This window comes from Vanellus vanellus, assembly GCF_965231255.1.
Source record: "Vanellus vanellus genome assembly, chromosome: 30".
Lineage (NCBI taxonomy): Eukaryota > Metazoa > Chordata > Aves > Charadriiformes > Charadriidae > Vanellus > Vanellus vanellus.
In genome coordinates, this window is record NC_138935.1 from 1,583,733 (window position 1) to 1,595,412 (window position 11,680).

General features: G+C 70.7%; 3 protein-coding genes across 5 annotated transcripts; all 3 read right to left on the reverse strand.

Moving 5' to 3' along the window:
* Positions 1–330: 330 nt before the first annotated feature.
* On the reverse strand, positions 331–1,027 carry LOC309682621 (leydig cell tumor 10 kDa protein homolog; the record flags this gene model as incomplete). Its single annotated transcript, XM_082496727.1, is given in 4 exon segments — positions 331–579; positions 698–753; positions 905–971; positions 974–1,027. Coding segments are annotated over 4 exon segments (426 nt in total).
* Positions 1,028–1,328: 301 nt separating this feature from the next.
* MRI1 (methylthioribose-1-phosphate isomerase 1) lies at positions 1,329–4,346 on the reverse strand. Its single transcript, XM_082496620.1, has 6 exons — positions 4,206–4,346; positions 3,883–4,124; positions 2,800–2,969; positions 2,526–2,702; positions 1,936–2,160; positions 1,329–1,476 (listed from the first exon to the last, which is right to left on the reverse strand). Exons 1-6 carry the CDS (start codon positions 4,335–4,337, stop codon positions 1,337–1,339), a joined length of 1,086 nt encoding a protein of 361 aa, XP_082352746.1. The 5' UTR covers positions 4,338–4,346; the 3' UTR covers positions 1,329–1,336.
* A 315-nt stretch (positions 4,347–4,661) lies between these two features.
* Positions 4,662–7,403, reverse strand: YJU2B (YJU2 splicing factor homolog B). Of its 3 annotated transcripts, XM_082496614.1 has the most exons (10): positions 7,376–7,403; positions 6,724–6,768; positions 6,419–6,472; positions 6,212–6,294; positions 6,046–6,101; positions 5,871–5,931; positions 5,639–5,781; positions 5,386–5,558; positions 5,156–5,294; positions 4,662–5,056 (listed from the first exon to the last, which is right to left on the reverse strand). In XM_082496614.1, the coding sequence occupies exons 2-10, from the start codon at positions 6,724–6,726 to the stop codon at positions 4,698–4,700; spliced, it is 1,071 nt and encodes a 356-aa protein (XP_082352740.1). In that variant the 5' UTR covers positions 6,727–6,768; positions 7,376–7,403; the 3' UTR covers positions 4,662–4,697. The 3 variants fall into 3 exon arrangements, with proteins under 3 accessions (XP_082352740.1, XP_082352739.1, XP_082352738.1); XM_082496613.1 differs by having other exon boundaries at positions 5,156–5,558; XM_082496612.1 differs by having other exon boundaries at positions 4,662–5,558.
* Between the last annotated feature and the right edge of the window lie 4,277 nt (positions 7,404–11,680).

An 11,680-nucleotide genomic window follows, 5' to 3' on the forward strand; every position in this document is an offset into this window, starting at 1 on the left:
TCCCCTCCATTCATAAAGTTCTGCCGGGGCCGGGACGAGCGGCAGCGCCACCGGGGGGGGGCGGGGACACCCCGTCCCGGGGAACCCCCGGAGACACTCGGCATTGCCCCACACCCACCACGGCGCCCCCCAACCCGGGATCCCGACCCCAAGACCTCACTCCCCCCAGACCCGGTGTCCCCGACCCCCCCCCCCCATGTACCACCGGCACTGCCCCTCCACCCACGCGCGCGGTGTCGCCCCCCCAAAATCGCGGGAGGCACCGGCAGTCGGGGGGGGGGGGGGGGGGGGCGGAGGCAGCCGCGGTCCCCCTCCCCGTTTATTCGGTAATTACAGCGGCGCTGAGTGCGGACGCGCTCGTGACAGCCCCCCCCCCCCCCCCCCCCCCCCCCCCGTCGCGGCGGAGGAGTCCCGGTGGTGGGAGGGGCTCAGCCGCGGCCCTTCTTCCCCTTTGCTTTTGCTTTTGCCTTTGGCGGCGGCGGCGGCGGCGGGGGCTCCCCCGAGCTTGGCCGGGAGCGCACTGCCCGCCCGCCGCCCTGCCTCCCGCTCAATCTTCAGCCGGATGGCGACTTCCAGCCGCTGCGGGGGGGAACGGACGGGACCGGGGCGGCAGTCAGCGGGGGAGGAGGCACAGCTGGGCGCCCCCTCCAACCCCCGGGGGCCCCGTCCCCCCCCTCCCACTCCGTCCCCCCCTCACCTTCTTCAGCTTCTGCTGCTGAATCACTCGGAGCTTCTTCGGGGCGATGGTGCGGCCTGGGGGGGGGGGGGGGAGGCAGCGGGTGGGGGCGCGACCGGAGCTCCTTCCCCCGGTGCTCCCCCCCGCAGTGCGGCTCCCCACAGCCCCCCGGGATCCCGCTTCCTCCCCTTCCCCCCCCCCCCCCCCCCGGCCCCGGCCGTCCCTCACCTCCCTTCCGCGGCCCCGCGCTCCCCGGGCGGGGGTCGTTGTTCCTCCTCCCCCCCCCCCGCCCCGCGCCGCCGCCGCCCGCCCGGGCCGTTTGGCCGCCGCCTTCGGCCGCCCCTGCGCCATGTTCCCCCGCCGCGCTTCCGGCTTCCCGCGCGCGAGGCACGCCGGGATCCGACAGGGGGCGCGGCAAGGCGCGGCGCAATGCACGACGGGATGCAACGGGGCGCGGCGCGAAGCACGACGGGATGCAGCGGGGCGCGGCGCAAAGCACGACGGGATGCAGTGGGGCGTGGTGCGGCGCAATGCACGACGGGATGCAGCGGGGCGCGGCGCGAAGCACGACGGGATGCAGCGGGGCGCCGCGCCGCCCGGGGCATGTCGGGATACGGCGGGACAGAGCGAGGCGGAAGCGCGTCACCCGGAAGTAGTCCTTTACTGCCCCCCCGCGGCGCCCCGCTCCGCCAGCGCCCGGCGCAGCTCCCCGGGGGGGAACACCCCCCACTCGGTGACGATGCCGCCGGTGATGAGATCATGGGGGGTGACGTCGAAGGCCGGGTTCCACACGTCGATACCTGGGGAGGGGCAACAGCGTCAGACCGGCCCTGATGGGCGCCGCCAGCCCCCTCCGCCCAAGGGATGGAGTCCCGCCCCCACACGGGACCCCCCCGCCCCATACAGGACCCCCGTGACCTATATAGGGCTACTCTGCCCCATATGGGACCCCCCACCCTATACGAGACACCCCTACCCCATATGAGAACCCTCTGCCCCATATGGGACCCCCCACCCCTTTAAAGGACCCTCCCAGAGGTCCCCAACACCCATCCAGGGGGGTCCTGACACCCACCGGGGATGGCTCTGACACCCACTTGGGTCCCCACACCCACCCGGGGGCTCTAACATCCCCCCGGGGGTCCCCACACCCGCTTGGGGGTCCTGACACTCACCCAGGGAGGGTCCCCGCACCCACCCAGGGATCTCAACACCCACTTGGGGGCCCCGACCCCCACCCAGGGGGTCCCCACACGCACCAGGGGGGGCAAGGCAGAGGCCCTGCAGGTGGGTGAGCTCCCGGGGCGGGCGCTCCTCAATGGGGATGTGGGCGCCGTCGGGCAGCGCGGGGTCGCAGGAGGAGGTGGGCGCCGCCACGTAGAAGGGGACGCCGTGGTGCCGCGCCGCCACCGCCAGCTGGTAGGTGCCGATCTTGTTGGCTGTGTCCCCGTTGGCGGCCACCCGGTCGGCCCCCACCACCACGGCTGCAGACGGGGATGGGGACGGGATCAGCGGGTCCCCAACATGCTTCGCCCATCCCCGTCACCATCGCTCTCCTGCCCCATCCCGTCCCCATCCCACCAACTCTCCTGCCACGTCCTGTCCCTCCCGCCCCATCATGGCCCTGTCCCATCCCTGGCCCTGTCCCCACCCCATAATATCCCCATTTCACCCCTCTCCTGCCATGTCATGTCCCTCCCGCCTCATCGTGTCCCCATCCCATCCCTGTCCCCACCCCAAAATGTCCCCATCCCACCTCTCCCTGTCCCCCCTGCCCCATTTTGTCCCCGTCCCTCCCGCCCCACCAACCTCCCCGTCCCCCCCCGCGGCGGTGTCCCCCCCGGCTCACCCTGCACACCGCGGTCCCTCATGGCGGCGGCGGCAGCGCTGTCGGCGATGAGGGTGGCGGGAACTCCCTCATGGAGCAGCTCGAAGGCTGTCAGCCGCCCCCCCTGGTTGTAGGGCCGTGTCTCAGTGCAGAACACCCGCGACAGCCGCCCCTGCGCGTGCAGCGCCCGCACCACGCCTGGGGACAGCGCGGGGGACACGCGTCAGGGCCACCGCTCGCCCCGGAGACCCCCCCCCGGCTCCCTCCGACCCCGGCTGCCCCCGGCGCTGCCCACCCAGAGCGGTGCCGTAGCCGGCGGTGGCCAACGTGCCGGTGTTGCAGTGGGTGAGGAGGGTGACGCCGCCGGCGGGGACGCGCTGCAGGATGTGCCGGGCCCCATGTGCCCCAATGTTCCGGTTGTCCTCCCGGTCCTTCTCCAGCAGACCCTCGATGTGCTCGATGATGCTGCGGGGGGCGATAATCCGGGCATGTGTCGTCCCCCCCCGGCACCCCAAGCCCCCCCGGGGGGACCCCAGCACCCCCCACCTCTCCCCACACCCCAAATCCCCCTCTGCAGGATCCCAATATCCCCCACCTCCTCCCAGCACCCCAAAACCTCCCTCAGGGACTCTGATATCCCCCCTGGGGAAGCCAACACACCCCCCTCTCCTGACACCCCAAATCCCCCCTGGGGGACCCCAGCACCCCCCCACCTCTCCCAACACACTGATTTCCCCCCCGGGGACCCCAGCACACACCGCACCTCTCCCAGCACCCCAAACCCCAGCTGGGGGACCCCAATATCTCCCCCCCCCTCCCAGCACCTCAAATCCCCCCCAGGGGAACCCAATATCCCACACATACCTCTCCTGACATCCCAAATCCCCCCCTGAGGTACCCCAATATATCTCCTGAGGAGTCTAGCACCCCCCCCCCACTTTTCCTGACACCCCAAACCCCACCTGGGGGACCCCAATATCACCCCACCTCTCCTGACACCCCAAATTACCCCCTGAGGTACCCTGATATACCCCCTGGGGAGTCCAGCACCCCCTCACACTTCTCCTGACACCCCAACCCCCCCTGGAGCACCCCAATATCCCCCCCACTGGGTGACCCCAGAACCCCCCTATGTCTCCCAACACACTGAATCCCCCCCGGGGACCCCAAAATCCCCCCTGGGGACTCCAGCATCCCCCCCCCCTTCTCCTAACACCTCAAATTCCCCCTGGGGGAACCCAGTATCCCCCCACCTCTCTTAGCACCCCAAACCCCCATGGGGGACCCCAATATCCCACACACACCTCTCCTGACTCCCCAACCCCCCCCCCCGGGGGACCCCGGCACAACACCCCCCTGCCCCCTCCCTGCCCCGTACCTCTCCCGCAGGCCCTGCGCGGTGACGCCGGGGCTCTGGGCTCGCTGGCGGGCGAAGTCGCGCAGGCGCTGGGCCTCGCGCCCCAAGTTGACGGCAGTGGGTCGCGCCGTGAGCAGGAACCGCAGCCGCTCACCCACGAAGGCCTCCAGCTCCGCCGCATCCCCCGCTGGCCCCGCGCCAGCCGCCAGCTCCAGCGCCAGGCTCAGGCACCCCACTAGGGCGATGGCCGGAGCCCCCCGCACCTACAGGGGCAGCAGCTCCGTCACCGTCGCCACCGAGAGGGGCTGGGGGCGTCCTCCCAAGCCCATAACCCCCCGGCTCACCTCCATGGCACGGATGGCCTCCCAGGCGCGCTCCACGCCGTCCACCGGCTCATAGCGGAGCTGCTCTGGCAGCAGGAGCTGGTTGAGGATGGTGAGGGAGCCGCGGCGGTACCGGATGGCTTCCAGCGCCATGGCCGTGCCGGAAACCGCGCCGGTGCTTCCTGCTCCCCCCACCACTGCACGGCTGGGGAGAGCCAGGAGGGACCGGCGCGCAGGGGAGGGGACAAGGGGACAAGAGAAGGGTGTCCGAGTTCAGTGGACAGAGTGGGGACAATCCCCCCCCCCAGTGCCACGTCACTGTGGGGGTCCCGTGCCAGCAGCGGGGGGGGGAACTCAGGCTGCGGCCGCACGAATGAGAGGAGGGACACGGCTGCGCCGGTGCCAATGGCTTTTAATGTCGGGGAGGGGGGATGTGTATAAATTACAGGGGGGGGGGAGGGTTTGGGTGCCCCCCAGGACCAGCCCAGGGGGGGTCCAGCCCCAAAACGCCGCTCAGGGGCTCTCGGCCTCAGAGCTGGAGTCCGAATAGTCGGCGACGAGGGAGGTGGCGGTGGCGGGGGGGACACGGGGGGCTGTCCCAGCCTCGGTGTCCCCCTGTGGCCCAGCCGGACTGCAGGGGGTCATCTCGTCCCGCTCCGCTCCCCCCGGCTCCACCGGCTCTTCGGGGCCCTCTCCGGAGCGGCGCCGGACGATGCCCAAGCCAGCGGGGGTGGCGGTGGGGGGACCCCGCAACACTCGCCCCCCCAGAGCCAACTTCCGCAGCGCTTCGCCAGCTCTGCTGCCGGCGGAGGGGGAGAACCAGGAGCGGGTGGAGATCTCCGTCCGCTTCATCCTCTGCTTCTCCTCGTAGGCTGAGGGGGGGGGACAGGGACAGGGTGGGGGTCACGGGGTGGGCTGGGGGGGACACAGAGCCCCCCCTGCAGCCCCGTGTTTTGTCCCCCCCCACGCACAGTCGGGGCTTTGGTACTTGAGCAGCGCGGCCAAGCGCCGGTCCTCCTCTGCCTCCCGCACCAGAGGGATGCTCAGACCGGCCTTCGCCTGCAGCGCCGCTGCCTCCTCTTCCTCCTCCCGCAGCGTCTTCTTCTCCTCCTTGTGGGGGAAAAGGGGACGAGGGGGCTGTCAGACCCCCAAGCGAGCAGGGGGGGAGGCTGTGGGGCCCCCCCAGACCTCCCAGGCTCACCCTGAAGCGCCTCCGGAGCCGACTGTTGAGGGCAAAGTCGTCCTTCCAGGCGCTCTGGGCCTCCTGCAGACTCGCCAGCGTGGGGACGGCTCTCTGCAGCGTCGCCCGGTCGGCCACGCCGTGCTCCAGCCGGAACATGGCGTCCGTCTCCAGCTTCTCCTTCTCCTCCCGCTCTGGGACATGGGGACAAGTGAGGGGACTCGGCGGATGTCTCTCCGGGGACTGGGAACCCACCAGCAGGACCAGGACTCACCAGTGGGCAGAACCTGCTCGTTATCCCGCATGTCCCAGCGCTCCTCCTTGCGCCGGGCACCGCTGACGATGACATAGTCACAGCCGGCCGGGTCCGTCTGCATCTCAATGTAGTTAACGCAGAGGTGGCACTTCATCCGAAACCTGGGGACAGGGACAGGGATGGGGTCGAGGACGGGGTCCCTCTGCTCCGGGGCCGCCCGTGGGTGGGGGGATGTGGCCGCCGCACCCACCTGTAGATGGGCGTTGTGTAGTAGGTGCCGACCTTCTTCTTCTCCGCGTTGTACCGGACGCCTGCAAGGGGGAACAGGCGGATGTGGGGACATGTGGATTTGGGGACACACGGCTATGGGGACACGCAGAGCCCCGGGACCGCCGGAGTAGCGGGAGGGAGCCGGCAGAACTCACCCATCCCGATGTGGTTCTTGCAGCCATCGCACCAGATGTTGTATGGCATCTCGAACCTGGGGGAGGGGGGGACACGGCGCGGGGCCGTCGCCGTCACCATGGGGGGGACGGGAAGGAGCCCCCAGCCCCGGGCAGGGACGGCTCCGTGGTGTCCCCATTCCCTCACCTGATGACGAGGATGCCCTGGGACAGCTTGCGCGCCCTCTCTCGCAGCGGGTGGCTGTGGTGGTACTTGTTGAGGGAGCCATGCTGCCGGGAGGGAAGCAGAAGGGGGGTCACTGGGTCCCGCCAGACCCTCAGAGCCCCCCCAGCCACCCCCCAGTCCCCTCGAGCCCCCCAGGAAGGAGCCGAGCGTCCCCATCGAGCCCCTCACCTTGGCCGGGTCGAAGTCGGGGGGGTAATACTTGTTGGTGCCTTTGCGCTCACCCTGTGGGGGGAAACGGGTGTCAGAACCGGACAGGGGCCCCGGCGCTGCTGCAGTGGCCCCAGTGCTGCTGTGGTGGCCCCAGCGCAGCCATGACGGCCCTGGTGCAGCCATGGTGGCCCCAGTGCAGATATGGTGGCCCCAGTGGCCCTGGTGCAGTTGTGGTGGCCCCAGCATGGCTCTGGTGGCCCCAGTGTGGCCACGGTGGCCTCAGTGTGGCCGCGGTGGCCCCGGAAGTGTCCGGCCCTACTCACCATGGCAGAGAGTCTCTAGTGCTGCAGGACGGGGACAGGCAGGACCTGGAGGGGATGAGGAGCTGTGTCACGGGGGGGTGGCCGGGAGCCCCTGGGCACGGCAGGGAGGCTCCCAGTCTGTACTGGGAAAGAAACACCCTCCCAGTATGGGGTGAATGGTCATCGGTACATACTGGGACAGGGAAAACCCTCCCAGTGTGGGGATAAGGGGATGGGGACACCCCCCCCCCAGTATGGGTTAACGGTCACCAGTACATACTGGAACAGGGACACCCCTCCCAGTGTGGGGATAAGGGGATGGGGACACCCCCCCCAGTAGGGGTTAATGGTCACCAGTCTGCACTGGGACAGGGACACCCCTCCCAGTACGGGGTAAGGGGATGGGGACACCCCTCCCTGTATGGGTTTATAGTCACCAGTCTGTACTGGGACAGGGACACCCTCCCAGTGTGGGGATAAGGGGATGGGGACCCTCCCCCCCAGTATGGGTTAACGGTCACCAGTACATACTGGAACAGGGACACCCCTCCCAGTATGGGGATAAGGGGATGGGGACACCCCCCCCAGTGCGGGTTAACGGTCACCACTACGTACTGGGACAGGGACACCCCCAGTACAGGCCCCAGGCCCGTCCCCCCCCGTCCCCACCAACCTCTTCCTGCTCCGCTCCTCAGGCCCCGCCCCTTCCTCTGCGTCACTCGGCGGCGAGCGACGTCACCACCGCCCAGAAGGGGGCGGGGCGATCCGCCGGGCAGGCCCCGCCCCTCCCGCAGCCCCGCGCCTGCGCAGTGCGCGCCGCGCGCCCCCCCCGCCCGCTTACGGCGCCGCAGCGCCGCCACCTGCGGCCGCCCATAGTAACGGGGCTCCATAGCAACGGGGCGCCGTGGCAACGGGGACCCACGGATGCCCCTGGCAACCGGGACCCATGGCTGCCATGGCAACGGGTCCCATGGCAGCCAGCCCCACGGATGCCCGTGGCAACCAGGGCTCCCCCCCCCGCCCCCCCCCCGCTGTCCTCGGCCGAACCCACCGCCCGGGAAGTGCCGCGCACACGCGTGGGCGCCCCCGCTCCCCCCCGGGGTCACCCACAGCCCCTCCCCCACCCCGGGGAACCCCTGCGCGGGGGGGGGAGGGGGGGACGGGGCCCCTCCACGGCACCGCGAGGCTGTGGGGTCTGGTCCGGGATTGGGATCGGGACCGGGGGGGGCCCAGAGCGCACTGCCCCCCCGGGATGGGGAGGGGGGGGGGGGGCGTCCTGGTGGCACCGTGTCCCCGAAGGGGGATGGAGGTGTCACCGTCACCGTCATTGGGGTGCGGGTCCCGGTGTCCCCAAGGGCGTGGAGGTGTCCCTGTCCCCATCACCGGGGTTCACGTCCCCATGTCCCCAGGGAGGCGGAGGTGACCCCGTCCCCATCACCGGTGTCTGTGTGTCCCTGTCCCCGGGGGGACGGAGGTGTCCCCCATCCCCATGATGTGGGTCACTGTCTCCCCAGGGGGACAGAGACGTCCCCGTCCCCATCACTGGTGTGTGTGTGTCCCTGTCCCCGGGGGGACGGAGGTGTCCCCATCCCCATCCCCATGGTGTGGGTCACTGTGACCCCACGGGGACAGAGGGATCCCCGTCCCCATCACCACGATGTCCACCGGGTGGACGGAGGTGTCCCCATCCCTGCTGCCCCCGCGCCCCTGCAGACCCCCACCGCGGCCCCACTGTCCTCTGATCCCGCCGCAGCGGGCGGCCGCTGCCTCATCACAGCCGCCCGGTAACGAACGAGCAGCGGGAGCTGCTGCGCCGCCGCGTCCCTGCATCCCGGGAGGACAGACGGACGGACGGATGGCACTGGGGGCTCCCGCACCCCAGTGGGACCTCACAGTGTCTCCGTCGCCTCCCGGTGAAGCCCCCGGTGCCCCCGGGATGGACTCCCTCGCCTGGTGGGCTCATGGCCGCAGCGGCCCCATTGCCGGACAGGATCTGTGTGGGACGGGGCCCGATCCTGAACGCCGGGGCTGACCCGGGGGGGGGCACACACACAGGATTTGGCCACCGAGGACAAAGCAGCAGCACTGGTTTTTGGCGGGGGGCAACCATCCGGGGCGGCGGAGGCGGAGGTGCCGGGCTCGGAGGTGGCACAGGACGTGGTGGCAGTGGGGTAACGGTGCTGGTGGGGCTCCGTCCCCCCTCTGTGCCCCCCGCACTGACTGTTCCCCCTCCAGATCCCTCCGTGTCCCCCCCCTGCCCCGGAGGAACGCTGGCAGCAGGGCCGGATCCAGTGCGGTGCCCAGGGGCTGCGGTGCCCAGCAATGCCCACGCCGGCTGCCAGCACCACGGGACGCCCATCTGTGCACGGGGACACGGGGACACGCGGTCAGGGCCTGCGGCCGCATCCTGCCCCACGGAGCCACGACGTGGGGGTCCGGGACACACGGGATGGGGGGAAGCCGGACAGTGGGGGGGGAGGGGGGTGTTCCCGGTGCCGGGCAGGCGGGCGGCGTTGGCACCCGCTCCGGCACTGGTCCCCGGCTCCGGCGTCGGGCCAGAGAGAGCGGGAAAGTGCTGATCCCGGAGTCTGGCAGCGCTGCCCGCGGTCACCCGGCACGCGCTGCCCGCGGCGCGCACACGTGCCCGGCTGGTGTGGGTGTGGGGCCGTGCACACGCGTGTGATGCCACGCGCACACCCAAGGCCACGCACACGATGGCAGAGGGTCCCCCCGGTCCCCCCTCGCGGGTGTTTCGGGGTCCCCATTGCTCAGTGGTGACACTCAGGGTGTCCCCCCCAGTGGGGACGGTCCCCGCGGTGGCACATCCCCTCCGTTGGGGCCGCGGTGGAACCAAGTGGGCACCGGGAGATGCACTGAGTGTGTTCGGTCTCAGCGTCTGGTGCCTGGAGCGCCACCTCTGCCGGGCTCAGCTGGGGGATTTGGGGGGGCTGGGGGGGGCACAGGGGTGTGGGAATTTGGGAGGGTGTGGAGGCGTAGGGAACTGTGGGGCTGTTTTGGGTGGGGGAGCTGTAGGGGGGTGTCCCCATCCCACCGGTGGGGGGGTGGCCCGGGGGGGGCCCGGGGAGGGTGGCCCCGTCCCAGCCCGGCTCTGCGTGTCCCCCCCTCCCCGGCATCGTCTGCGGGTTGGGGGTGCGGTGGCGGCGCTTTTCTGGGGGAAAAAGGGGCTGAAACGGCAAAGAGGCCCCAGAGTGGGGGATGGGGATGGGGGGGGGGCTCTGTCCCGCCTCATATGACCCTGAGCCCCCCCCCGGACTGGGGGGTGCAGGACAGGGTGGGGGGTGTCCCCCCCCTCTTGGCCGGCGGGCATGTGGCGTGTGGCAGGGCCGCGGCGCGGGACAAAGGGCGCTGACGTCAGCGCGGGGCTGGGGGCACCACGCGACCTAATTCCCCCCGCACCGGGGGGGGGGCACGGCTCGGGGGGGCGGGGGCCCCCCCCATCCTCCCCCCATCCCCCCCACCCCCCCCATCCCCGGCAGAGCCCGTCCACTACATGGGTGTCCCCCCTCGTGCAACATGGGGTCTTGCACGCGAGCGTGCGCGTGCAGGTTGGCCTCGCACACCCTCGCACACCCGCGCACGCGGCCGGTGCACACCCGCGCACGAGGTCCCGCAGACCCGCGGCGGCGGCGGCTTTGCACGCCCGCAACACGCCATCCCGGCTCGTGGCTTTGCACACGTGCAACACACTGTCCGGCCTGTGGTTTTGCACACGTGTGACACACCATCCAGCCCATGGCTTTGCACACGTGTGACACACTGTCTGCTCATGGTTTTGTACACACGTGACACGCCGTCCGGCCTGCGGCCGCGCACACCTGTGCACACTGGCCTGCCCGTGGCTTTCCACACGTGTGGCACACTGTGCTGCCCGTGGCTTTGCACGTGTGCGTACGCCATCCTTGTGCCTTTGCACACGTGTGACATGCTGTCCAGCCCGTGCTTTTGCACGCCTGTGCACATTGTCCTGCCTGTGGCTTTGCACACACGTGACACACCGTTCTGCCCGTGGCTTTGCACACCTGTGTACACTGCCCTGCCTCTGGCTTCGCACACGCGTGTACGTCATCCTTGTGCCTTCGCACACGTGTGATGCACCATCCCGCGCGTGTTTTTGCACACCTGTGCACACTGCCCTGCCCGTCCCTTTGCACCCCCATGACACGCCGTCCCGCCCGTGCTTTTGCACACTCGTGTACATCACCCTCGTCCCTTTGCACACCCACGACAGGCCGTCCCGCCGGCGGCGGGTGAGCCGGTGCGGGGGCCCGGGGGGGGCGCTGGCCCCGCACTCCCGGGGTGCTGCCCCCCCCCCCCCCTCCCCCCGCGCTCCTTTTAGCCCCAACGCGGAGCGGCGGCGGCGGAGGCGGCGGAGGGGGGGAGGAAGAGCCCCGCGGGCAGGAGGGGGGGGAGGAGAGGAGGGGGAGGAGGGGGGGGAGGAGGAGGAGGAGGAGGAGGAGGAGGAGGAGGAGGAGGAGCAGCGCGGAGGCTCTGCCGCAGCCCGGGCCGATGGCCGCCCCGCTGCTGCCGGGGGGCTGACGGCGACCCCCGCCCGGCCCCGCCGTGCCCGAGGGGAGGGGGGGGGGACACCCCCACCGCCGCCACCTCCGAGATTATTTTTGAATCCTTTTATTTTTTTATTATTATTTTTGGAGGGCTATTTATTTGAATTTTTTTTTTTTTTTTTTTTTTTTTTGGGGGGGGGGGGTGGGGGGGGAGGGCGGGGGGGGATTTTTTTTTTTTTTTGGCCCCCTCCCGCCCATGCTCCGGGCTGCCCCGGCGGCGGCTGCCGGGGGCGGCAGGACGCTCTGACCGGGATTTTTTTTCGGCCCCCACCCCCCACCCCCACCCCCCATCCCGCCCCCCCCCGGAGGCCGTTCGGGGCGAGGAATTGGCGCAGCCGGGGCCGCCGCCGCCGCTCCCCCCCCCCCCCTCCATCCCCGCTGCTGCATCGGGGCAC